Raw genomic sequence first — 27,810 nt, 5'->3', positions numbered from 1 at the left:
TCACAGTGGCCAATGATTTGCTCATGGGAAGCCATTCTCAGGCAGGATTTTCCCCTCCTACCAGACCAACTCTGCCTGTGGCCAGTTAAAGGTTGGGTCCTCAGCCCTCGACAAGCACCCTGGGATCTTTGTGGCCACCAATGGCCTTTGTTGAGGAGGACCCTCTTATACCCCCAGACCTGGGACCAGATCAGTCTGTTGCCTATGATTCAGCTGCATCTTGATTTCTGTGCCTGATGTTCTCAGAAAGATTTAGACATGGGAGTTACTTTCCTTCCTTTGGCCCCCACACTGAAGTTCAGTCACTTGAAGTTGTCCCTTCCTACCCTCTGTCTCTCCTTCCCCCCTCTGCCAGTAGCTTGTTCTTGACTTACCTGCTCTTGCTTCCCTGCCTGAGCTTCAGCCTGCCTGGCTTCTTTCCCATCTGAATCCAGAGCAGGTCCCCGTTTTAACTGGCACAAATGGTTTGTGTCACAGAAGCAGATCTATAAACGGAATATAATGTGCTTAGCTAGATTCAGCGGGACAGAATCTGGAAACTTTCACTGTTCCTGAAAGAGAGAGAGAGTGTATGTGTGTGTGTTTTCTAAAGGAAAGAATTTTGAAAAGCTTTTAAGCCTTGTTTTTCTGCAATGTGATTTTGTTTGGTCAGGGAGAAAGCTTAATGCAAGATGACTTTTCAGACAGAGAACAGTTTATAGTTCAATAGTAATTGAGTAGCCCTTTTTTATCATTACGTCGCTCTTAACATGTCAGTAATGCCTTGGCATGTTGCTTTTCCCCCTCTATCCCCTTCAGCCTTGGAAAAGACACGGACGGAGTTATTTGACCTGAAGACAAAATATGATGAGGAAACAACGGCAAAGTAAGACTTCTTGGCTCCTCTTTAGATATGCCGCGTGTTTTTAGTGCTCTGCCATCTTCATCTCATTGGGAAAAGCAAAATAGAAATTTTTAAAAACTGGGCCTGGTTCTTAGACCCGTGTACATGATGACTTCATCTACATATTTTTTTTCTAATATAAATGGAAGTGTCTCTGCAGGGTGCAGTAGAAACACAATAATTCTATGGTTCTATATGCTTGGATTAGCATAGGAACAATAAAATTGGGGGGGGGGGCGCAGGTGCCCATGTAGTGGGTCTTAACATTTCAAGAGCACCATGGTTGTTCCCTATGGCCCCAAATCCACACAGGCATGAAAATAGCCAAGATGATCTTGATGCCAGCATATGAAGATGCTTTAAAGCAAGTCTGGCACTCTGACACTGAGAGGTTGCCACTGCCCAAGATTTAACCCATCTTCTTGATGGAACTAATGTTACACACTCACACCCCACTTTCCAACAAGATAGGTTTCTCTAAAATGAAAACCTTGTAGTGGTGGTGGTGATTTCTCCATCCAACACCATAGATTTATGGGCCCAGCAACACTAGATGCCTATTGCTAACACAGCAAACAACTAACGGCATTCCTACAGATAACCTCAGTGAGAAAAGGGCTCAGGTTGCTCCCAAGGAGTTGGATTTGTGTATACCATTTGTCCAATCAGGAAGTATGCCCCCAAATATTCTTTATTGCCTTTCTCTGGGGTAGTGAAGGTGTTAATGACTAGAACAAAAATGGCTTTGCAGCACATCAACTGGGATACTAGAATCTGAAATCGACAAGATGCCATCAGTAAAGTTTTCCATGTGTAGGCTTGAAATAAAATGCAATTAGGCCTTTATGTGCAGAACAAGGATCCATTGATGACTACAGCTGGTCTTTGTTTTCATCTGTCACTGAGTGTGGGAGGTAGAAAGTGCTCCTCTTCATGTTTATTAATGCAGGATTCCTGAGACAAATGGCAAGCACAGTTTAATGTTTGTTGGGGCATGGTGGGGCTTGCCAAAACAGTTGTGTAAGAGGATTTCAAGGTTTTCAGATTGCGGCTCTTCCTAGGTTAAATAAATGGATGGCAGGCCTGCCTGTTTCTCTTCAAGAGGCAAGCCAAGCAGGAGAGGCCTGAGAAAAGCAGCAGCAATAAATGGGGAGCACTTGGAGGAATTGGGCAAGAGGAGACAAGACTTGGCAGTGAATGTAGGGTGAAGGAGGAGACAGGACAAGGAGAGACATGGTTGTTCTGCCAGGATGGTCGAAGGGAGGAACCCCAGCTCAGTGAGAGAGCCCCTGCTTTTGCATGTAGAAGATCCCAGGTCCAGTCCCCAGCACCTCTAGTTTTAAAAAGGGTCAGGGTGCTGGGAAAAGACCTGTTAACTCTGTCCAAGACCCTGGAAAGATGCTATTGAAGTAGACAGTATTGGAGTAGATAGGCAAATAGTCTGGCCTGATAGACAGCAGCTCCCTTTGTTCCTTTGAGGGCTGGTTCAGACCTGCATGTTGGAGACATGGCCCTGTATGTGCAAGGTCCAAGGCTTGAGAAGATGCCATTCAGCCCTGCATTGTGTATGAGCCATATTGCAGTTTTCTGGAAGTCTGCATTTGTGTTTAACCACCAGGATGAATGTTTTACCCAGCCTCAGTGGAAGAATGAGACGCAATGGGTCTAGGTTGTATTGAAGCATGTTAGGTGCGATTTTGGGAAACTTCCTGTGCATTAGAAATGGTGGTTCAAGTTTCTTAGGGACTCTTGACTCACTGTTCATGCAGTTTTTTTAAAAGGAGCTACTTGGGCAGCACTGTCATCTATATGTGCATATTTTAAATTTCCGGTGGGATTTATGCAATAGCCACTTTACCTCACGAATTTGCACATGTCTCTTGAAATATAGGTGCTGTGAGACAGGGACTTAAAGGAAGTAGATAGATTGGGGTGGGGAACTTCTTCTATCCTCTGGGTGAGATCAAAATATTCTCATTTGAATGTGAACCAAATTTTATAAGTGGACAAAGTTGCACATCTGTCAGTCAACTGACACCACACTTTGAAGTCCCAATTGTTGGGACTTCAAAGTCAGTACAATGTTTGAACGCCCTTTTGCTGTTTGTGTAGAAGAGGGTGCTGAGAGTCATCCCCGTCCCCCGGACTGGTGAGTCATCCAAATCCAGCCCTGGAACCCTGATCATGACATGCTTTGTCTGTACAGTTGATATTGTAGGTGACTGTTTAGCTGCACTGGCTCGGGTTAGGCATCACAGCCATAGCATCATTTGACTATTGTTTGTGGACTTCAGGCTTGTGCAGTCCAGAATGTGAAACTGCAGTTTAAACTAGGTTTCCCAGACTGATCTGGAGGCAAGCTAGTTTGCACTAGACATGGCTTTCCCAATCTGCGCATCTTGGCAAACTCTAGTTGTTGCAGACTTGAAAGCGAGAAATGGAATTGGAGCGCATGAAGGGAAGAAAGAGCTTGGAAGCCCATCTGTGATAAGAAACCATTGCTTGGTGATGAGTCTGAAATGGGCACTGTGATTAAAATTAGGTAGGACAACATAGGGACAGATACTTTGGCTCTGTGGGATAAAGCAGGGTTCTCTACCATCGTTTTTGCTTTTGTCTCACAGTCTTCACCAACAGCATGGCTATTGGCCAGGGATGATGCAGTCCAAAACATCTGGAGAGTACCAGGTTGGGGAAGAATGCTATACTGTAGTGGCTCTGTCTATAGCTGTGTTGTTAATGATGTAATCACACACCTGTTGTAAAGTTGACTGAGAGCCGGTGTTGGACTAGGACTTGGGAGACCAGGGTTCAAATCCCCACTAAGCCATGAAGCTCCTTGGGTGACTCATGGGCCAGTCACTGCCTCTCAGCCTGACCCACCTCCCAGTATTGCTGTGAGGATAAAACGGGGGGGGGGGGGGACACACCCATGTATACCACCTTGAGCTCCTTGGAGGAAAGGTGGGATATAAATCTAATTAATTTTGTCATTCTTATAGTCCACCTTTCTAGCTGAATGGCCTGACAAGGTGGCTTTTTTTAAAAGCAGCATTGCACCTAAAATTTCATCAATAGTTTAAAAACCAATTTAGGTTCTTAAAAAAATAATATATAAGCATAACTAGGAGTAAAGCGCTCTGAGATAAAATGCAAGTCTGCAGAAGGAAATGCCCACCGTGATGCTCTGCCTATTTCTGACAGGCTGCCTTGCCCCCTGTGAATGTGATCCAAGCAGCATATGGCACCAAATGGGGCCTAGGTTTCTCCTAATAGAGGAGAGGCTGAAACCTCTAGCCAGAAGCTGATTAGCTTTAAGCACCTTCAGTCACATAGCGTAACCTCTGTCTCTTTCTTCCCCTCACCTTACCAGTGCAGCCTTCAGCCCTTAATAAGGTGGCAATTCAAATTTATGATCAGCACAGCTGTGATGTCCTGGAAATGTACTTGCTGGCAGGGGAGCAGATGCCTTCTCGGAAATGAGGGAGTATAACAGGAGACTCTATGGGTGCTTTTCTTCCCTCTGCGCCCCTCTCTCCCCAGGCAAAAATATTAAAAGGTGGATTTTAGTAGAAGGTTCTTTCTAAGCTACGGGGTGTACGGCTTAGTTGGGTTGGGGATTTCTTTTATTTTCCCTGATGGTGTTTTTGATTTCTTGGGAAGGAGTATGTTAGTGCTTTCTCCTTAAATATTCATACTATTTCCCCCTGGGATTTGTTTCTTGTAATTAGTGAAATTGGAAGGGGCCTGGCATTGTTGGAGTGCATGTGAGAAGCTTGGGTGGAGTTTAGGAATGTAACTGGCCTCCCATGTTATCCCTCCTGCTCCCTAAAATCTGAGGGGAAGGCTCTTTTCTGTGTCCCGATGTGGCTGGGTTCCAAGTTGGTCTGGAGGCACGAGAGGGCCCTTTTCTGTCGCCTCTCCCCAGTTGCAGAGCTTGATCCCATGGGAGGTTTATTTGGCCCTCTGCTTTTAGCTTCTCCTTCCAGTTGCACTTTTTGATCTTTTAATTCCTGTGTCAGGTTTGGGTGCTAACTAGAGACTTCTATACCCCAGTGTAGGGTTTTGTGGCTCCTAAAGGATGCCTTGCAAACAAACCCTCCCTACTTTGACTATCTTCCCAGTTGATTGGCAGTTGTGGCATGGAGGGCTCTATCTGGATGTCTGGAGCCACACAGCACGGTGGGTTTCAGGGAGACTTCCCCAGAATTCAGCCAGAGAGGGAATTTCATATTGCAGCCCTGTTTGAGAGAAGGCTTTGCGTTTCTCTTTTTTATCTGGCAGATTGTACTCAAATTGTCTCCTCTGTAACATTTCTAATCCCCACCCCACTGTGCATAATCAGGTGTGCCTTCCCTTGATATGAATATCTGAAATACTGTGGTAATGTTTCTATATTTAAGATCTTCAGAATCTTAAAACTCAGATTTTTAAGGACCAGTGTTGGATAGTGCGTGAATTTTTGTGCTGCCGCCGTGTTTTACTTTGAGGCCCGTAATACTAAAACAAGTTTTTCCTAAAGCGTAAATGCTGCATTAGCTACGCCTGAGCTCCCAGGTCCACAATGTTTTATGTGTCATGTTATGCGTATTAACTGTACCCCCACCCAGCCTTGTGATCAGTTTTTCTCTCTTCCCAAATAGGCCTACTATTGCTTTGTTGCTCCCATAGAAATGTAGACAAGTCGATCTGTGGCTCCGATACCAAGCAAACATTTCACCAACAGCAGTATCATCTTACCTGCTTTGTTTCTCTCTAGATGCTGCTCACTGTGCAGTTTGACTGCTGCATTTGCAGGATGATGGTCTCGCTAAGGTTACATTTTGGTCCTTATCTGAGAGTAAATGTGGAGCAGGGGGGCAGCGGAAATAATATAATGGGAGTACAATTTGCTCCACAAAAGGGTTCCCACCTCTGCTCTGCTCTCCCCCTTCTCTCCAGCGTGGAAATCTCTCCTGTACCCTCCCGTAAAGCAAATTTAATATGGCACCAAACAGCTGGCTGGCTTGGAAACTGAAAAGTTTCCTTTCCAAGAGAAAGGGAGGGAGATAATTGAACGCTTTGATTTGTTTCATGGTTTGTTTGCCCTTTCATTCCTTTCCCGAGGTGCTGTTTGTTGAGGAATGTCTCCAATTGCCAGGGAGATGGTGGGGTGTCTAATACTTTCCCGCCAGCACTCCTTTCAGCCAGAGCCGAGGACCATGGCAAGCCTGCAACATGCATTTTTAATGCAGAACTCTATACCCCGGCCCTTGCAGCATGGCGGCGCGGCCCTCTCTGGAGCTTTCAGATTTAACGCTCCGCTGAACAAAGCACAGGCTCAGGGCAGTCGGCATCAGCTGGCATTAACCCCTGCGCGGACCAGTTAATTTCCCCACAGAGCCAGCCAGGGAGACGGCGAAAGGCTTTTGTTCCATTTATTTGATTATTTCCAACATTGCAACTGTGCCTTCAGATACAGATTTATTGTTGGTCTCGTTTGCTGATCCCGATTGCTGCAATCTATCAGCATGTAGGACCCTTCCTTACTTGTGGCTAACTCTTCGCAACAGCCTGCATAGATCCCTCTCCTCTCCTCTTGAAGAAGCATGGGGATTATGTGGAGTTGAACACATGTAGCTTCCTTGTACCAAATCAGAGCATTCGCCCACCTAACCTCAGGCTGTCCGCTTGTACTGGCAGCAACCTGCCAAGGTCTCAGTTCTTTTGCAGCCATATTGCATGATGATTCCTGGGTTCAGACCTGGGGACGGTTCTCCAATGAGTTATATGTAGCCTCTTCTGTGGTGCCATGTAGGCTGGGATGGAACTGATATTCTTATAGTCTCGTGACCTTCTTCTGACTGTACGGGGAAGTTTTCTGATGGATCAATAAATGATAAGAAATGGTTGAATAACATCTGCTTAGGGTTTCTCCCCCACTCCCGCTTCCTGTCTTTGCTGCTGTTCATGCATCAGTCTGTTTGGCAATGTTCAAGAACGTCTAGATCAGGGTTTCTCAATCTTGGGTCTCCAGCTGTTTTTGGACTACAACTACTATCATCCCTAGGAATGGAAGGTATTCCAAGTCAGGTGTGATTCCCAAGGAGACCTCTTAGTTTGAGAAATCAACCCCTGGTGTTCAGAACCCACCATCTCTCTCCCTTCTCCCACCCGGTCCCATTACACATTGCAGATAGATTCATGCCGTTGAAAACTTTCCTAGCCACAAACTTCACTCTGGGAGACACTCCCTTTTTTAAAAATATTTATGTTTTATTAAGGTGATTTCAGTTAAAAGAAATAAAGTGATCCGGGGGGGAGGGAGGGAGAGGGAGAAAAACCTCAAAGATACATATAAAAGCAAAAATATGCAAAGAAAAGAAGAAGCAATATACAATATTCCCATACATTCTTGTATAAATTGGTATAGTGTTATTGTCCTGGTGCTTATGTAAATGTTAATCGCCTACTACACTTTGTATAAACTCATTCCAAATGCTATCATATTTATCCATACAGCGTCTGTGCCTGTAAGCAGTCCGTTCATAAATTGCCATTGATGTCGTATTGTCAGTCCATTGATTGAAGGGTATCATATTTTTATTTTTCCAATTAATAATAATAATAATAATACCTTTATTGTCATTGTACAACCTGTGTACAATGAAATTAAACGAGCATCCCCCCTCCCACAAACACTCAATCTCTTACCAAACAGCACACCACCTCGCAAGTCAATTTCACTATGTTATTTTTCGTTCAACAGCCTAACAACCCATGGATAGAAACTATTTTTTAGCCTGTTGGTACGGCTGAGTATACTTCTATATCTCCTACCAAAGGGGAGAAGATTAAAGAGGCTGGGGTGTGAGTCATCCCTGAGAATTTTTCTTGCTCTCCTAAGGCAACGATCCCTTGCGATGTCATCTAACGGACTCAAGGAACAGCCCATGATATTATTCTAATTCCTCAATATCAATCTCTTGGCCACCATTAGGGTGCAGAAAATCCATTTCCATTGTTCCGTTGATAATTCCCATACTGCAGATACATAGTTCAATAAAATATTCTAGGCTGAAAGCTTTAACTTTTTCTGCAAAGTCATAGTTACAGAGTCCAGCACTTTCTCCCAAAACTTGTTAAGAACACTGTACAATCATGTTTCAGAGAGACGTTGTCCTTGCCACATCTCCAACACTGAGCTATCTCAACTAATCCTTTTTTATACAACTGTAACTCCAGACTCTGCCATGTGCACCTATCAGCATAGGTCATGAAGGCTCCAGGAATACTGCAAGTTTTCTCCAGAAATAAGCCTGAGTGTTGCCTCTGATGACACTCATAACATTAACGTGTTAACAATTGCATTAGAGGAGAGAACTGTATGCCTACCATCCATAATGGGAGAAAGAGTCTTGCATGTTTAAAATGTGATAGAGGGAGATGTTAGCTGCAGAGAGTCAGACTGGATACAAAACAGGCAGAGGTGTTAATGGCACTCAGCAAAGGATTTACACTCAAGCAGTGTTTAAAGTGTTTGCCTTGAGCCCTTTTGAATTGCATGCACAACTTGACTTTAAAGTGATACCACAGAAATACATTTACACTTTTTAACAATCGTGGACGGGCTCGCGTTCTTCAGCCAAAAGGTTTGCCCGTTTTCCCTGTGGTATTGGAGAGGAAATATCAGCAGGGCAGAGAAATCTGAACAAAAGGCAAAAGGTTTATCGGGAGGAGAAAGATTGCCCAAAGCTCAACTAAGCCCCGTTGGGGTGAGGGACATTTTCTGTAAAGAGAGTTGGCAGGAACTGAGTCCTGCTTCCTGTCCCTGGGAGCAGCTGCTTCCCATTTGGGTCATGGGTTTCTTCCTGACCCAATGAGAACAGGAATCCATAGTAAGAAAACCCCTTCTTTTTTACTAAATAAAGCCAGTGTCAAGCAGACACTCTTCCATTGAGGGTCAGAACAGATGTGACACAGCAGAACTGTGATCAGCTCTCCCAGGGTTTTTCTAAAACTTTTTTTTTTAAGCTGCTGGTGGGGAAAGAGAGGTGGTCTGATTTTGATTGGAGCAATGACATGGTGGGGGTGAGGGGTACTTAATCTTTTTCTGCTACTCAGTTTCTCCAGCTGAGATCACACACAGCTGTTACTTGCCTCACAGGGTGGGGAGAGATTTGGTATATTTTGGCTTCTCCACTGAAGCCAACTGCAGCATTGAAAGTGGGGGTGCAATTTCAAGTAGGGACAAGGGAAGCATTAAAGCACCCAAACCTTTGATCTGATCAGAGTCTGAACTGGGGGATGGATCATACATTGGGACTAGATAATAGGAAGCTTGAATTTTATAGGTCTCTACAGTTAGTGTTCTTTCTTTCTTTCTCTCTCTCTCTCTCTCTCTCTCTCTCTCTCTCTCATACACACGCACACACACAGTGTCTGACTTTGCCCCACTGCATGCTGGTTTGGCAGCATCCTTTACCGTAGCCTCACCACATATTCTAATACAGAAATGAAAATCAAAGCCACCTGAGCAGAGCCGAGTGGGATAATGTGTACACCTGTGAAGGGCTAGAACGTCTGGCCCCTGCTTCATAACACTTCACAAGTGACAAGAGATGGCTCACCTGGCCAGTTTGTGACTAAGCCCCATAATAGGAGGTCGTTGACATGGAGGTTAATACAGCACCTGGCATCTCAATGCTTACTCTTTCAGACTTGCCTCTTATGGCAAAAGCAGAAGGAAACTGCAGTTGCACTGTAAACTGTGTCTGCATGCTGGTACATCCGTGCCTAAGTACTGCATCAATAGAATCACATTGTTCTCTGGGGCGAAGTAAGCACTCTTTTTTATTGCTGGAATGGAGCTTGGAGATAACAGAGACTTCGTGTTATGGCATCACAATTTGGCCCAATTACTTTTGAGCATTAAAGGTGCTATTATTAAGGGTTTCCTTTAGCACATGCTTGCAGAGCCCTGGAGATGGATGTAAGGGAGACCTTTTCTGGCTCTAGAAGCGACTTAGGGGTCCCAATCCTGCCATCAAATTAGCACAAGGGTATCCTTGCTCCTTACAAGTGAGCCATATAATAGTAAACGGTGCTTGGAGGACACACCCGGCTGACCTCCCTTGATTTCGTTGCAAATAGAAGGCTCTATTTTGGTGGTGCTTCTTAGATTCTTTGCAGCCTAGTGGAATACTTTAGTTTTCAGGAAGCACATATCTGGAAAAATGAGGGCCTTTCTAGATCAGATCAAAGGTCCATCTAGCCCAACTTCTTCCTTCCATCAGTGACCACCAAGTGTCATCAATTCAGATCAAACAGACTGTGTTTGCACGCAACACCTAAGCTTAGCTCTCTAAGTGACATTTTGCAAGCCAATCTTAAATTGCAACCTTATAGGCAGTGTTTATTACTGGGGTTCCCCCCCCCCTCGGAGGGTACAAAAGCCATCCATTACATTGTGACTGCGCAGGATTTACTCCCCTGCCGAGTGCTGAAGTGTCCAGCAGGTGCAGCAGAGTTTGACTTAAGCAGTGTCGCAGTCCCTAACCAGAATATTCTATAGAACTTCTCGCTGCAACATTCAGCCAAGGGCAGCCTCACTGTTGGTACCAAATGCTCGTTCAACTTACAGATGTCTCTGTTTTCTGCAAATGCTAGCAAGGAAGCAAATCTCTGTTTTCCTCTGTTAGTGGGATGCAGCCTTTTCCTTTACAGAGCTCTGTGCGCTGCAGGTGAATCATGGGCGAGGCTTAAGGAAGGGCTTCCAAAGAGTGACCAGTTCGCAGGTTAACAGGCATTAGATCAGCAGCTTTTAAATTTTGCATGAAAGGTCTCTGCTTATTACAAGAATGAGGTATGTTATTTCAGCAGGTTTATGGCGAATCATAAAAATAGTAAAGATTCCTCTGGCAGGCCTGATGCTGCTAGGGGCTGGAGCAGACATAATGGAGCTGCAATTAAAAGAGCAGGGGCCGGAGACAATATTTCATGCCTTCTCCCCACACCCCCTCCCTGGCTCCAGTTGCCTACTGAGGAGTCTCCCTTCATATGAGCTGCCAAAAAGTCAGTTCCCCATGGTTCTCCTTTAAAGACCCATGAATTGATTGCAGCAGCATCTTTTGTGACTAGAACCCACTTCGTTGCATGAAGGTAACACTCACTGCATCTGAAGAAGAGGCCTCGAGTCCAAGTAAGCTTATGTTATGTCAGTCTCCTTGAAATGAATGCAGTCCATATATGGACAGAAGGAATCTCCCTGGATATAACAGTTTTCACACACAGGGCAGACTAAAAATAATAGTTTGAGTTCCTCACTTGAAGCTTTATAAATTTATATATTGTACCATGACGAATGGAAATCATTAATTATGTAGCTGTTGACTAGGGGATTATTACTGTAACTGAAATGTAACTGACATTACTTAAGGTTATGGAACACAGTGATATAAGAATTAAGTATTTAACCCAAGGTACCACTGTATTCTTTTCAGGTATCTTTAAAAACATGATTGACTTGGTTTTCCCTTTGCAACGGTGCCAAGAGGCAAAATGTTTACATGTTGGATAGTGTTCATCCATTTTGTTGTCTTGATATTCCTGGGAAGAAAGAACTTGACTTAGTGTGGGACTTTATCATTACGATTTCTTGAACAGTAGCTTCTTAAGCCACACTTGAACATAATCCTAATGCACCGCTCCTGTAAAGTGTCTCAAACACCAAAAATTGTAGTTCTCCGATTCCTTCATTCTAAAGAAACGCCACCCCTGCTAAACACACACAAAAATACACTCATTGTCTCTTTCCCCCTCTCTGCACACACACACTCTTCACAGAGTGAACAAGAGAATATCCCCACCCCCTTTGTTAAGGTCCTAAGTTTATGGTTTACTTTGTAACGTAGCTGGCTCTTGAAGGACACAGTTGCACAGAATTTTTGGAGCAGCCTAAAAGCTTCCTGTCTGTTCCTTAATTATTTAAGGTTTATTGAAGGTTTTCCATAAAAGTCCAGCAGATAAATCTGTACCAGTTGGACATAAAAAATTTCTCTTTCCAGTTTAACTCTTCCACCAGCCCCCATTAATAGCAAAGGAGAGAAAGTCAAATTGAAACAAGAGAAATGAACTCTCCTTCACCTAAAAGATCTGCTATGGATATCTACTTTGCTTAACAATTTTGAGAAGCTATGTAGTTGGACATCAGAGATGCTCATGTGAACCTTAATTTGTTCACCAGAGCTCATAATAATCTTAAAAAATGATTGGGTGTAAATTATTGTTTTTATTAATATTAACAAAACAACACCCCCCCCCCAAGATTTGCTCAAGCAGAAAAATGTTTTAACATTATCAACATAACAAAACAGATTGTTTCATTAGCATAGCTGCTATTATAAAACACTGGAATTAACTTTAAAAAGCGTAGTATTATTACTTTTAGCAAGGTTAGGTAAAATGCAAAGCATTCATAGAACTCGCTGTAGTCTCTGGCTTTTATCTAGGAATGGCAGGGTCAACCTCCATGTACTTTTTTATTTATTGGATGTAAACCAGAAACAAAGCAAAGTAACAGTAGCTATTAAAATGTGAGACTTTTTAGAAGGAGTTTTGCAAAATGGCTCATACTCTGATCATCACCATCCTTGTGATTCATTGAATATTTAAGCTGGATCAAATAATTGATTGTCTTACGTGCCAGCCCTTCATTTAAGAGCTTGCTTGTGCCCTCTGGAATTTTCTCCCTCCCTCCTTTTGTATTCTTTAGACTCCTCTACGGTACGGTATCAGAAACTGCCTCCGAACCTCCCCTCTGTTGCAAAATCAGCTTACTGCGCAGCTGGCAGGGCTGGCCTGCCCATGAGGTGGCAGGCTCCAGACAGTGGGCAGGTGTGGCAGATCTGCTTCCTGCCCTTGTAAGCCACTTCCTCCTCTGCTGTGAGCCCCACCCACCCTGTTCTTGGGCAGCAGTGGGCAAGCAGTGACAGGCAGGCATGCGGGGGGGGGGGAGGCATTTTCCGCAAAATCTCCTGGGCGGCCCTAGCTGCCGGTCTGAGAAAGGAACATCTTGAGCCTCCTTGGGAGACCGGAACTAGCTATTGCACCCCAATCTTCTCTATCCCTTCCACTATTTTCTTTGCCATTGTTAAGTCAGGGATGCAATGCCGTTCTTTTATTTAAGTGAATTGTACAGTTCCCCAATATCAGTAGGGGGAACTGTAGGGTTTTTTTTATTATTTGCAAGAGGTTGTAATAAAAAAATTTAGCAGCGCATTTTAACGAGCCCTTGTGGCTTCATATTAACAGTTACTCAGTGCAATAAAAAGAAGAAAACAGCAACTGGGAAAATGTTACTTTTTTCCCCTTGCCAAAAAACGTTACCCTGTCCAGCTAATAAAACAGAAACGTTTGCCTCCGCAGTAAATTTCAAATATATATTCTCTGTGGGTTTTTGGTCCTCCCGCATGTGAAAAAGGAAGATACAACAAGCCTTTCACGCCTAGGAAGTGCCACAAGCAGAACTGGCAGGTGACCAACATGTTGCATATGTTAAGTGAACTCTTTGTATGTAGGCTAGCAGTAAGTTCTGGACAGAGAAGATTCTGCCTAATAGAACTCCCTGGCTCAAGGTGTGTGATGTTTGGTACTTTAGATTATGTTAGAATAGGATTAAGAAGATCTCTGCAGATTGGACCAAAATTCTATCTAGTCCAGCATCTTCTTTCCACCAGCACCTAAGCTTATGCCTTCAAGATGCCCATAAGCTGAAGGCAATAGCCCACTGCTGCTATTGTTCCCTAGAAAATGGTACCCCGACTCATGTTGTTGTTGTTGATGATGATGGCCTCTAAACATGGAGAGACCATTTCACCATCATGACTAATAGCTATTGATAGACCTATATTCTTCTCCGTGTATTTATCACTAAATTGTCTTGTGTAGCATCTCAGCCCATGACTATCACTACATCACAATGAATTCTGCATTACACACATTCGTAACTGGCAGTCAATGGTTACAAGACAAGATCCCTAAATGGAACATCCGTGTTCAGAGCCAGCGTACCTCAATACTTGGCTGCTGGGAGCAAATAGTAATGGATGGCAATTACCTTTATTCACTTTTGTGGAATTGGGAATTCTGGGCTAGTTCTGTCTGGGTAGTCTTTTGTAAAGTTCTTCTGGAAGTGCGTGTTAGCAGAAGACTTCAGAAGTGCTTTTGCTGTGTTCAGTACTGGAAATGAAGCAAGGTCCAGAGATGGTTCAGATGGTTGCTTTTCTGTAGGCTCAGCGGTTCAGCACCGTTTGAAAAGCTGTTACCATGCACCAATAAATTAGAGGTTTGTTGTTGGTTTAAATGCTTTAATTAAAATATTTATCACCTGCCTGAGTTCTTGAGATAGGAGCTGCAAGCCCAACACAAAGTTTATAGCGTGAAAAGTCATTCCTCCCCTCAATTCCTCATCGAATTTCTGAGCAACTTTAAATAGGATTAGGATGTCTTTGCAGTGCAGTTTACTCTAGGACCTACCATTTAAAAAGTGCTGTAGAATTAGCAGAGATATAAATTTCCATGAACTATGTAGCCACAGAGAAACCCTTCCCACCACCATGAAGAAATGTGAAATTTTGAATGCGTGTGTGTACACACAACCTGTACAACCATTTATATATTTGATTGACTATGGCTATCTATACCAAATTTGGGAATATTAAGTCAGTCACATAGAAGAGATGGAATCAAGAAGATACTTATGCTGTTACGGACACCAGACATTTATGGAGTCACATTAAGAGTATATTAAGGGTGTTGCACATAATTGGCTTTGTCTTTTTGATGTAGCCTCCTTGCCCACTTTTGGGGGCAGGGGGATAACATAACCAGCCATGCCACAGTATATAAATTAGCAAATAATCAAGAGTCACTCTTGCAATTTTGAAGAGGCGACAAGAATACATTCTCCCCCATAGACTCACATTTGAAAGAGTAGTTTCTGAATGGGAGTTCCCAGTGTATTGTTTTATGTTCAAGTCTGTTTGGCCCATCTGATCACATGGTAGCAACTTGAAAACCCTTCCTTACCATTCATGGTGTTACCATGTTACAAGGAACCAGCATGTCAAAATTCATGTTCTACATTGAGACGGGGTTTATTAAGGGTCTGAAACTGGAGAAAGTTTTATCTGTTAATATTCCATTGAAAACTGTGATGAGTTAGGATGATCAGGGGTATGGAGTGACTGCCCTAAAAATCAGTTTGAAATCAGTGTGTTTGTACTTAACCCTGCTGTGTTACAAATATATTGCAGAGATGTAGCATACTGGGGGGGGGGGGGGGGGAGAGAAAAATCAAACACTGGAGTGCAAAGCTACCCACAGCTGACCGGTAATTTGACTTGATCATTGATTAATGTATCCTATTTCTGGTTTTCTTCCAGGTCTGATGAAATTGAGATTATCATGACAGACCTTGAAAGGGCAAATCAGGTAAGGTTTTTTTTAAAGCCAGTATTGTCGGTTGGATTGTAAAGACAGCCTTGAAGTGTCATGCTTATCAGAGTTGTAGCACTGTAACTCCCATCAGCCTCAGCCTGCATGACCAAGGGCTAGGGATGATGGGAATTGTAGTCCTACAACATCTGGAGAACCCCCACCCATTCCACTTTACTATTTCGTCTGATTCAAAGCCTAGCAAGCAGAGTTTCACTTGCCTTGCACACATTCTGGTGAACATTCTGTTGTCTTAGCCAAACCTGTGACACAACACTAATGTGAGGATGAAATGTGCCACTGTGGTTTCCTTGGAGGAAAAGGAGTAATGTATTTGGCAGTAGTTCCTTAGGAGGAGGGGCAGGATAAAAATATAACATGGGATTTAATTTTGTTTGTGCGTTTGTTTTTAATAACTATTGTTTCATTGTTCGTATTGTATTTTAATTGTAGCATCTGTTTTATGAGCTGCCTATTGTACATTTGTTATGGGGCACCTTTATAACTACAGTTATGCTGGATGATCAATGTTTTCATTGACTAAAACAGGAATAGCCCTCCAAATCGTGTGCTACTTCTCATGTCATCCTGGCTGGGGCTGGTGCGGCTTGGACTCCAAATATCTCTAGAGCAGTGCATTGGCTTCCCCTGAATTAAACATCTTTCCCTAGCTTGCAAGCTTCACCCTGTCTGTGTGAGCAGGAGAGAGAAATAGCGATGGAGAAAAGAGGCTTGTCAGAAAAACATTGTGCTTGTTTCAGGCAAAGCAGGCCGAGGATCTCTTAATTCAGCATTTACTCGTGAGAATTATTCCCATGAGGAATCTTGCAGCACAGCCTGCTTTGGCTGGGAGTATAGAAGGCAATTGAATCAAAGGGTTCCATTTCCACTTGCATTCATCCAGCCTGGGAAATTCAGTGGGCCGCAGCATTTGTGTCAGCAGGGGATTCCTTGCTCCTAGCGTTAAATTGCTGTCATAATCGCTCAATTATTTCTTCCTTGTACTGTTTAAAATAAAAATCCATCACATTCTGAGGCTCTCCCTCCCCCCATCGTTTATTAGGTTGAGTGTTTAGGAAAATCAATTATACTCAGTCGGGCATGAATTGATGAATGTTCGTGCAATAATTGCCAGTTGTTAAATCAAATGTACATTCTCTTCTCCCCTACACCCTGTGGCCCCCCTCCCCCCAAAATATTTTTTACAAAAATATATATATACAGTATATATATACCCTTTTCATTTCTTTCAGAGAGCAGAGGTAGCTCAAAGAGAAGCCGAATCCCTGAGGGAGCAGCTCTCATCCGCTAACAAATCTCTCCAGCTAGCTACCCAGATCCAGAAAGCACCCGATGTGGTAAGAGGCAGTATATGTACACTGGGTTTTGCCCTTTTCTGAAACACCTCCAGCTCAGCTTCTTGCACTTTGCTGCCAGGCAGAGCTGAGGTTTTCAGCAGCCGCCAGAATTGTGTTTCTTGGGAATCACCTTTCCCTTGCGATGCCTTCAAGTACAGCTGCTTGTTGTGCCTGGTTTGGAGCTGGGACATTGATGGGAGGATGGTGGGGCTTAGCAACCTTGCCTTTTTCATAGGAGAGCTGTAAGGTAGGGATTGCTCATTTGGAGCTTTGCTTTGTCTAGCCTGTAGATTTCAAAGCGGGAATAAACCAGGGACTGTGCCTGAACCAGGGACTGAAGACCCTGAAGTTCTTTTAGTGCAACGTCTATCAGAATTATTTGCATTGTCGCAATGTGCTAGATGGTGTGCAAAGACGCGGCATGTTGCTTTTCTAGTCAGCTCTTCACTTTCTGTAGTTGTGAAAATTCATACAAAAGCTGAATCTGCATGGTTGTATTTATTTATTTTTGAAAATTAAGTTCCTAGACCACGCCAACCTTAAACTTTGGGCAGATTCATGCAGGTGAAGATGGTTCTTAAGGTATCTTGGTCCCAGGATGTTTGGAGCTTTAAAAATCATTGCCAGCTCTTAAATCAAGCCCAGAAACAAATAGATAGCCGACAGAAATGGAAATATATTTTATTTTCCCAAGTTCTGGTCAATGATTTTAGATCAGTAGAAGTTTTCAGACTTGCTTCAAGGGCAGCCCCATGTAGAGAAAATTACAGTAATCTGACCTATTAAGTTGGAAATATTTTTGTCACCCCTTTCAACAGACATGTTTTCATACCTTTCAGAAGCAACCAAAGTTAAACGGGGTTTGTGTGGATAGACTTTTCTGGGTTGCCTGTCTCTGATACCTGCCCTTTAATCTCTTGCCTCGGCCATCATTTCTGGATGAACTACAGGTGTTTTTAGGCCTGCTGTTTTGCCAGGGTGTGATTTCTCTCTATCTCTCTACCCCTTTCTCACTTCACCCACCCCCCCCTTGTCTTTTAGGAGCAGGCCATCGAGGTGCTGACAAGATCCAGCTTGGAAGTAGAACTGGCTGCAAAAGAGCGTGAAATTGCTCAGCTGGTAGAAGATGTGCAGAGACTCCAAGGCAGCCTCACCAAGCTCCGGGAAAACTCCACCAGCCAGATCTCTCAGCTTGAGCAGCAGCTGACCGCCAAGAACAGCACACTCAAAGTAAGGTCCCCCAGGGCTCTCTGCTCCATCTTTCTTTTGGGGTGGGGCCAGAGGCACAGACAAGTTGCATCAGTCTAAGAGCCCTGGTGGATCAGCCCAAAGGCCTATCTCCTATTTCCCAAGGTGGCCAATCAGATGCCTGTGGCAAGACAGTAGCCCTCTCCTACTTCTGGTTCACAGAGACATGGCACCTCTGATCCCATAGGTAGTATGTGGGCATCATGACTAGTGGTCAATGTATGCCTGTGGTGCTGTTGTAAGGGGCATTCTTTTCCCCCGGTGTTACCAAGCTCCTTCCGGCCCTGCAAATGTGTTTGTTTTTAACTTTTAACATCCTCCAACACAAATGACAATTTCTCAGTGGACTTGCCACAGTGATTCCTACTTACTCATGTTCAAAATTCAGATCCATTCTGTTGTAATCTGGCTGAAGCAAGAGAAAACAACATGTGGCATAAGAAGGAGCAAGCCTTTGTTTCTATTACGTTTATATTCCTCCTCTCCTCCAGTGAGCTCAAGGCAGCACACACAGTTCTTGGTTCTCCCTCTTCCCATTATATCCTCACAACAACCCCATTGACATAGGATAGGTTGAGAGATAACGAGTGGCCAAAGTCACCCAGGAGGCTTCATGGCTTAGTAGGGATTTGAATCTTGATGTCCCCCAGTCCTTGCCCACAACTGTTAAGCACTTCACCGCACCAGTTCAAATGGATTCCATTCTCTGTCCAGGAATTTGGGTGCCGCCCACAGGTTCGTATTCTGAGCATCACTGCTTTGCTCAGCAAACAAGTGTTGCCAGCTCTCAGGGTGCTCACTCTGGCCTCCTTGTCTCACCATCGCTGATTGGGAAGCAAAGCAAAAGTTATGGGTGGTGGTGTGTATTATGGAGCCCGTCTTTATGATTTGAAACTGGCCCTGTTATGATAATTGTGGTTGTTGCTTCTGAAAATGTCTGCAAACACAACACATGCTGCACCCCTGAGCTGTGGGTCCTGCCAGAGAGAACTGCCTTACAGTGACTCAAACCACTGATCTTTCTCACCCAGTGTTGTCAACCCTGTCTGGTAGTGGCACAGGATGGCAGGGGAGGGAGGGAGAAACTGAGCCTTTCCTGTCTGTGTATCTTTGGTTGTGCACTGTTAACGTGGCTGTCCTGGTTCAGTAGCAAGAATCAAAACCGGTACATTTATCTTGGGGAAAAGGGTTAAGAAGAAAGGGATGCAGCTTTCTGTTTTGAATGCAGGCCATCTGAAAATATTATATAATCATTTAATAAAGGCCTTAAGGGTAGGACCTGGAAGAGGAACCGTTTTTGCTTCTTGGCTGCTTTTTCTTGTTCATTCTTTGTACCCAGTGAGTAGGTTAATAAACTTAGATTGGCTTCTTGATAAGATGCCTTTTCCTGAGCTACTGCATGGGAGTCTCCCCCCCCCCCACCAACTCCACTCCTGTTAGTGCATCATTTTGCAAGCTCCCAGAGGGTGTATTTTTAGACCTTGCGTGACATTAGAAACATGCCTTTTATTTTGTCTGAAAAACGAACCAAGTCGATAGTTGGAGCCAGATATTAGTTCCTCCAGATTGTCTCACAGCTTGAACCTTTTGTTCTGCTTTGCATTTTGCTGGGTTCTTCCAGACAATTGCTATGCTAATTTCTTCCCACAACTGTTGCAATGAGATGGGGGGCACTTGGCGCCTAAATGGCCTGATCACATCAGACTGTAGGTATCTCCTCTTTCTGCCTTGGTGGGCATCCATTTTTGCTGGCTCAAGAGGAAGGTCATTCCTCTCATAGGGATAACACATCCCACAGGTGATGACAGGCAGGGTCCCAGACAGTCTTCTGCCTCCTCTCCAGAGAATGGGGCCATCCCACCCACCAATCTGATCCTGTCTGTCGTTTTTGTTGGGTCTGACTTGTCAGGTTGAAGAATTTTAATCTAATCAAAATAATGCTGCACTTTTTCTTTTAAGCAACTGGAAGAAAAATTGAAGGTGCAAGCTGACTATGACGAGGTTAAGAAAGAATTGAAGTAAGTATATATATAGTTGAAATCAGCAATACGTTTTTTTCTGGGTGGAAAAAATACAATGATTTCAAACTAAGAACCAACTCGCTAAAACTGAGAGAATACATCTCATGCATGTTGGTTGTGGACATGTTTGTGGCTTCAAACATGTTGCTTCACTACCACCCAAAAAATCTAGGAGCTGTGAGTGCCCTGAACTTTGTCCAAGGTCTTTAATTCCTTTGTGGATTAATGGTTTTCATAAGAGAAATCCTATTGAATCAGACCAAAGATATAGTTAGTTCAGCATCCTGTTTACTGCAATTCATGCACAGAAATTTAAATAAATGCAGCTTTCCCCACACCTTTATCTCTTTTCCGGAAATCATTTACCTCCTCAAAAGCTTGTAAGTCAAGTGAGCCTCCTTGATGCTTATCCACCAACCCAAAAACATGTCCCAAGGCTAGGGATGAACAGATCAGTCTCTTTCCAGTCCAGTCCACTGTCCCATTTCCTCATCATTCTGTGATTGTTTTTTAAAGGCCTACAGATATTCACATTTTAAAAGTATTTTTGGTCACAAAATATGCATATTACTGTCTTTTTTGAAATGACTCTGGAGCACTTAAAGTGCCAAAACCAAAGAATAACTACCTTCCAATTGTGTGTTAGTTTGGGAAGTTTGCTTACGCACTGCAGAGACTACCACGTGTCCCAGAGGGGTGTCTAGTTTGTACTGGAAACCGGGCTTCTAGTGTTGCCGCTCCAGCCCTCTGGAATTAGTAACCAGCTGAAATTAAGCAGGTGCCCAGCGCCTTCTGAAGGCATTTTTGTGTAAGAACTCTTTCCCTGGGGTGTGACCCATTCATTTACAGATTGTTATTTATAGCTGTAGAAATTGTTTTGTTGTTTTTAGGGTTTGTAAGAATGCTTTTATTGTTTGTCGGACTTGTATTTTATCTCATTTTTGCCTTCTTGTACAACGTTTCAAAGGCTTCGGGCAGTGAATCAGTTCATAAATTTGTAAAATAATAATAATGATAAATATGCAAACTAAATGGAGAGGTTTTTTCTGCAGTGGGCAGTTTTGAAAACCATTGGCCTAACTGCACAGTTTTGACTTTCCCAGCAGCCTTGACAGGCCAACACACCAGGCTGGCCAATTGAATAGTTTGCTTTTGTTGAGTCACTTATTGAGGACTTGGAGAGTAAAATACAAAGGGAATGTCTTTGTGATTTCCAGGCGCTTCATAGAGCTTAAGAAATACCAAGCAATTCTTGGGTTCTATCACTGTGGAATGCTTGATTATTAAAATGCAAAACAGAGTCTCCTCTGTTTTTTAAGCCTGTGTTGGGTCATGCAAATAATTTGTGCTCGTTTTCCTTGATATGTGAGCTGATAAATTTTGCATGTTTTCATTTTTCGCATTTCATGGGCATTATTATGACCATGATGACGATTCCCTGTTTTTGCTGCTTTGTTATAAGCCTCCCCCCATTTCCCTTCAAGCGTCTCACACACACACATTTATATTGTTTCTGATAGTTTAAAATGTTATATCCTTATTAACCTTTAAATTTATGCTTGAAACGGGCCTGGTGGGACTGCGTTGTGCAGTGATTTAGAGGGCATTTGAGAAAATGTTCTTCTCTGATAACTAGTGTGAATAGTTATTCTATATTCATTATCAGATTATATTACTCCCAAGAAAAGTTGTTAAAGTTATCACTTAGGGTGTTCCTGGAGAGCTGAAAATTACAATGTTAATGCTTATTAGAGGAGCTGTTATGAAAGGACAGAAGAGAAAATAACTCTTTATTCTACCACTTTGCAGCATCTTGAAGTCCATGGAGTTTGCACCCTCTGATGGCTCCAGCACACAGGTAACAGGACTGCTTTTGGATTTCTGGGCAAGCAGAGCTGAGGGTGGGGAGGTCACTTCTGAATGCCAACTTGGATTGAGAAACATTGTGTCTGACACACTAAGAGTCCATGGGGCTTTTTTGGGTAAAGAACTTTGACGTGGAAGATCCGGGTTCAAACCTTGCTCAGTCAGGGAATTAACTGTGTGTGGTCTTGAGCATGCCTGCCAGTTTGCATTTCCAGCACTTAAACCCTCTAACTCTCAAGTGAGAAAAAATGAAATAACAGAAGGAGCTAAAGAGAGCCAGCATTGCAAGCGTGTGACACCAGCTCTTTTGTCTTTCAGAGGACAAGTTATACCTTTTTATCTTAGACCAGGGGTTTTAATGAGTGGTTCATGGCTGCTGTTCTTGTTTCACTTGTTCTTTTAACTGCCTGCTCTGTTTTATTAATCTGATGTGCTTGTTATGGTGGCTGCTTTAATTATTCCATTGCTTGCTTTTTAAAATTATTTTTATTTCTATTGTAAACCACTTTTGATGTGATGATAGAGGTGATGAGCCGCTGCCTTATGAAGGAATTATAGTAATTCCTGAGCAAAAGGTCTGTGCGTATTGCTATATTTTAAAGTGAGCTGCAGATAGTGACAGATGATGAAGATGTTCAATAATACAAACATTTAATAGTTCAGAAGGGAGAAAATGAACAGATATGATTTTATTCAGGGTGGAAAATGGGGACCATGACGTAGAGTTGAAAAATCTGGAAGCAAAGTGTCAATAGTCAGTCAACAAAATCTACCAGGGCTGCAAGATGCACACACGCAATTCTCTTCTGTCTCCACAAGTGTGTGAAAATGCAGCTATCATATCCACTATTTGGGGATATAAACCCAGATCTCCCTGGTCTATGGCCAACACATTCCTCACTACACCATACTGATTCTTGAAGTGCCTATTGAAGTGGTAACTCAAATCCTAAATTTGCCAGATCCAAATGGAATACATACATTGCTCCTATGTGATATTGACGCCTTTTCTTCCCTTCCCAGCAGAAGGAAGGAGAGCTGTCTGAGTAGGAGTGGGTAGCCCAGTCTTGCTCTAAATTATTTGCTGTTGAGTTTTTTTCCAGCAATTTTGGCTAAATCCCAAGGGGGTTCCAAAATGGCTGCTTGAGGAACTGCCTGTTCACGTCCAAGCCTCTCCATCACTGGCTGCGGGGGCTAAGCAGCCTTTTCCTGTGTCTTCTGACAAGCCCTTCACTGCCTCTTTCCCATATGCCCTTGATGCAGTTTGGAAGGCTGAATGGGCCCACCCTAATTAACCCAGAAATGTTCCCGCTTTGGCACAAAAGCCTTATGCCCTTGCAAAACCCATTATGGGTCAACTGCATTGACCTGCAGTGGATCCACTTGTGACTCCCAGGAGCTGATGACTGACCACCGTTTGGGGGCGGGGGGTTACTGTGGCCCTGCCAGCGAGAAAAACAAAGCCAGACAAACCATCAAATCCACTCAAAATGGTGCTCCTGCTTGATCACGGTTCTTTGCAGGATGCGCCGAAGCGCCTCAAAAATACCCTCCCACACAGGAAGAGAGGACCCCAAATTCACTGGCCCTCCTTCGATGCCAACCCCAACTGCCCCAAAAGGGAACCACACTGGGAATCACAGAAGGAGGGGGGTGCAGTGGGCAGGGGAAAGACCAAACATGTGCCCACAGCTCAGCTAAGAAGCAACGGAACAAGAGAGGAGACAAAGAAAAAGCCAATGTCACACAGCAGGAGCACAAGGAACGGGGGTGGGGGTGGGGGGGACAGAAGAGGCCTAAAGGAAGCAAGCCTGAGAGCTCAGCTTTCGCTGACTACAGGCGTGGTTGGTTTGGATCCTTCCCCCTGGACAGGAGGCATTGGCCTGGAAGGGTCCCCGCCTGGACCTCCAGTTAGGAGGTGTCATCACATAGGAAGAATGTTTTCCATCTGGATCTTCAAAGAGAAATTCACAATGAGACAATTTTCCCGTTTTCAGACCTCCTTCAAATGCACAATTGAACTACATTGAACAAAGAAACCTTTGGGTAGTGGGGGGTGGGGGTGGGAGGGAAGCATCCAAAGCCTGTGGTGTCGTCACATATTAATCTTGTAGGATCAAAGGTTACAAATTGGATTCTGGCATCTTTAGTGCAAAGTTGAAGCCGCTTCCCTGTGTGCCAGGCGTTTTATTATTTCCAGTGGGTTTCGATGATTGAGAGTTGCGTGTGGGGAAAGGGGAAGGGTCGGTGTTTGTGACTGATTTAATTTGTCCATTTTCTCCATAGCGCCGAGACGCAGTGTTTCAGGGAAGATACGCTGCGATAGTGCTGCGTCTGAAGGCAAACAGGTGTAAAAAAAAGAAAGGAAAATGATTAATGGAGCACTTAAAAATACATCTCTGGAGCTGATAAGCAGCCTGCACCAGAACACCAAGCAGTTTCGCGACCATAGACTAGGGAGTTGTAGCAGATGTGCCAAAATGCAGATGACAAATTCTAGGTTGCTGGCCGAGCCACATCAGCGCCCTCGTGAACTCCACCCTGAGGTGCAATTCTCAGGCTCTCTGGCGCCTAACCCTTCTTCCGTCTCTCCATAGGATGCTGCATCCAAACCGCTGGAAGTCCTGCTGCTGGAAAAGAACCGCCTGCTACAATCGGAGAACGCCACGCTCCGTATCACAAACAGTGACCTGAGCGGTAAGTGGATTGGCGGGGGCGGAGGGGGGGAACAAACGTGTTTCTCAGGCTGCGAGTCTTTGTTTGCTGATTCGAGGGTGAGGATGGGGAAGGGGGCCTGAGCCCAAGCCTTGGGCTGCATGACAGAAAGAGTAATGGAGAGCAAGAACTTTGAATCGTGTTTCATCTCCCCGCCGCCGCCTCCCTGCACCCTTTATACTGTAGATAATAGAATAAGACTTCGAGACCTCAGAGACGGTCCAAAGTGTTAGGAAGGAGAAATGTTTCCGAATGTTGTGAGGAGCAGCGTCAGAGTCTGTCTTCCATTTCGGTCACAAACCTGACATTGGTGCTAATTTCCCCCACCCTTCCCCAAACATAAATCAAAGTGGATTCCAAAAGTGAGCCTGTCTCATATACTTAGCTAGCATGTCAGTTTGAATCCCTGTTCTTTTATTTCCAGAGGTGGTGCATTTCCTTTTCTTGTTTGCTTTTCTCAGAGGCAGGGGATGTTGCACATGCCTATATATATATATATATATATATATATATATGTGGGCTCAGTGGATTTGTGGAATTTCCAGGTGCTTCTTTAGTTTGGGTTTTCGCAGCTGGTGACAACTGTATAAATTGGGCACCCAGGTGGTTGTTGCATTTTCCCAGTAGCGTCTCAACTATTCTTTGGCATTATTCGAGCAATGATTTCTCCAATCCGAGTTTCATCTGGCATTTATAAATGTTTGCTGCATTTGGGTTCAACAAGGGTCTGTTCTGGGGACAAGACAACTTGAATGGGAGAGGGGATACTAAAGGGAATATATTTTTTTCCTGTGTCAGTGAAATTACTATTATTTTTTAAAAAATTGTATAACTGCACTTCATGTCATTGTTCAAATGTTAATGTGTGAAAGGGGGATTCTCCAGGCTGCAACATACAAGAAAGGTGCAAACATGAAATGCATGTTGTTTGTCTTGGGGGCCTTGTTTGGCTTATTAAAATTTAAAGAAACAAAAAACAAACAAAAACAAAAACCCAAACCACCTTCTTCATTGGCCCTTATTTAAAAAAAAAATTAAAAAGCAAAACACAACCTGCACTTTTTTCCCTTTTGTGGGGCAAACTCTGCATTTTGGTCTTGGTTTTTCCCCCTCCTTTTTGATCCCCCATAATGCATTATGTTTGACCTTCCTTGTAGGGTCAGCCAGGAGAAAAGGGAAAGACCAGCCTGAGAGTCAGCGTCCTGCAACCTTGCCGGCCTCCCCTCCTCCTCAGTTGCCCCGCAATGCAGGGGAGCAGGCTTCCAATACTAATGGTACACATCAGTTCTCACCAACGGGTTTAAGTCAAGACTTTTTCAGCTCATCCTTGGCAAGCTCCGGCTTACCCCTGGCTTCTACAGGAAAATTTGCACTAAACTCTCTCCTCCAGCGCCAGCTTATGCAGTCCTTCTACTCCAAGGCAATGCAGGAAGCAGGAAGCACAAGCATGATTTTTTCAGCAGGTCCCTACAGCACAAACTCCATATCTTCCCAAAGCCCCTTGCAACAAAGCCCGGATGTCAACGGCATGGCCCCGTCCCCCAGCCAGTCCGAAAGCACTGGCAGCGCCTCGGAAGGCGAGGAGATTGACACGGCCGAAATTGCACGTCAGGTCAAAGAGCAGTTGATCAAGCACAATATTGGACAGCGGATCTTTGGACACTATGTCTTGGGGCTCTCGCAAGGCTCCGTCAGCGAGATCCTGGCTCGGCCCAAGCCTTGGAACAAGCTCACGGTGAGAGGCAAGGAACCATTCCACAAGATGAAGCAGTTCCTGTCGGACGAGCAGAACATCTTGGCGTTGCGCAGCATCCAGGGAAGGCAAAGAGGTGAGTGAGGCATTAGCCACTGGCTTTCCTTTCCATGTCTGTTCTTGGTAGATGGGAGGCCCTGTCAACAGGACTTCCTTCATCTGGTGGTTGAAGAGGTCCATTCGGCTTTCACCTCTTAAGCCAATTATTCTTTGAATGGACAGTGTCAGAGAAGTGGCAGAGTGGAAGTTGGGACAGTATGATCCAGTGGTTATGTTTGCCTGTGCTGGCCCCATACAATAAATGGTTCCCATTGCCATCTGTTTCCATGGGCCAACGCAGGAGAGCATCCCCATGAATTGCGCCCTGTGTTTATTAGTGTGTGGGATAGTCCATTTTGATGTTTTAACTCAGGCGCCCCAACCTTTGGGCCCACTCTGATTCATTGGGTATCAATGAAATAGGTTTTTGTTTCTTTAAGTATCTTAAGTGTGCAGAACTTGGAAAACGTGGTGTTCCCGGCATAGCAGAAACAGCTATCTTTTGCTGTACCATCCTTGAGTGTGTATTTATCAAAGTGGTTCATTTTCATTGTAGTGATTCCATGACTCCGCACTCATTCGATAAAACCTGAATGAATGCGAGTGAGAAGTTTTACCGCTTTCAAAACTCTGAATTCTCAGCAGAATTTATGGTCAAGGGAAATCTGGTCCAGCCCTCTCTGCAGGTTCCCCAAGTCAGACCCACAAGTATCCACCCCACTCTCAATACAGGCCTAATTGTGCCACAGTAAACTCTTGCCCTCTGCTTCCGGACCAAGCAGATTCATAGAATGTAAAATAATTAGAATTGTGTAAGACATTTTAAGATGCCAAAGCGCAAAGCAAAACTGTTGGGGATGGGGAGAGGATGGCTATTGATCTTCATTAACAGAAGGGTTGATGCAAAACTCTTCAGGAGCCCAAACAATACTGAGACAGTTATTGTCATCCTGTCTCCCTCCGCTACCAGGTTCTCTGTAAAATCCACTGAAATAACACACCTTTGCTAAATGTTCTCTTTGTGCCTCTTCTCTGCAAATGGTTGCATTTGTTGAGAGAGAGATGCCACTATTTCACGTTTCTCTCGCTCACCCTCACCCCCTTCTTTTCCTGGTAATGGCTCCCGTACTAACAGTATGTGACACAAGGTGATGACATTGGGCTGAGCATTTCCCCACCCCTCCCATCTCCGGCTGTCAACAGGAGGCGTGGGGGAAATGTACCGTGTGTCGTCATCACTATGTGGAGAGGGGCCAGATCCTATGGTACATCACAGGCTGCGCATGCATGAAGTCCCAGGTTCAAAATGCACCTAGCTAAAAAGACTGAGCCGCTGGGCAGCCACTGCCCACCAAAGTAGAGCTAGATGGGGCAATTGCCTGGCTCACTAAAAGGCATTGATAAGGCATTAGATCTTTTAGCTAAAGGGATCTTTGGCAGCAGTGCTGGGAA

General features: G+C 44.1%; 1 protein-coding gene across 8 annotated transcripts in view; it reads left to right on the top strand.

The window, feature by feature from the left end:
* CUX1 (cut like homeobox 1) overlaps window positions 1–27,810 on the top strand; it is a 266,339-nt gene that overhangs the window by 151,123 nt on the left and 87,406 nt on the right. For 7 of the 8 annotated variants that reach the window (XM_079955381.1, XM_079955379.1, XM_079955377.1 and 4 more), the window contains exons 8-15: window positions 799–865; window positions 15,307–15,355; window positions 16,612–16,716; window positions 17,758–17,946; window positions 19,924–19,982; window positions 21,795–21,843; window positions 24,449–24,548; window positions 25,724–26,395. In XM_079955381.1, the coding sequence (XP_079811507.1) occupies window positions 799–865; window positions 15,307–15,355; window positions 16,612–16,716; window positions 17,758–17,946; window positions 19,924–19,982; window positions 21,795–21,843; window positions 24,449–24,548; window positions 25,724–26,395 (1,290 nt within the window). The remainder of the gene's footprint in view (window positions 1–798; window positions 866–15,306; window positions 15,356–16,611; window positions 16,717–17,757; window positions 17,947–19,923; window positions 19,983–21,794; window positions 21,844–24,448; window positions 24,549–25,723; window positions 26,396–27,810) is intronic. The other variant, XM_079955383.1, reaches the window with a different exon arrangement.

Source organism: Podarcis cretensis (genome assembly GCF_951804945.1).
Source record: "Podarcis cretensis genome assembly, chromosome: 15".
Classification (NCBI taxonomy): Eukaryota; Metazoa; Chordata; class Lepidosauria; order Squamata; family Lacertidae; genus Podarcis; species Podarcis cretensis.
This window is presented reverse-complemented; position numbering and strand designations above follow the sequence as displayed.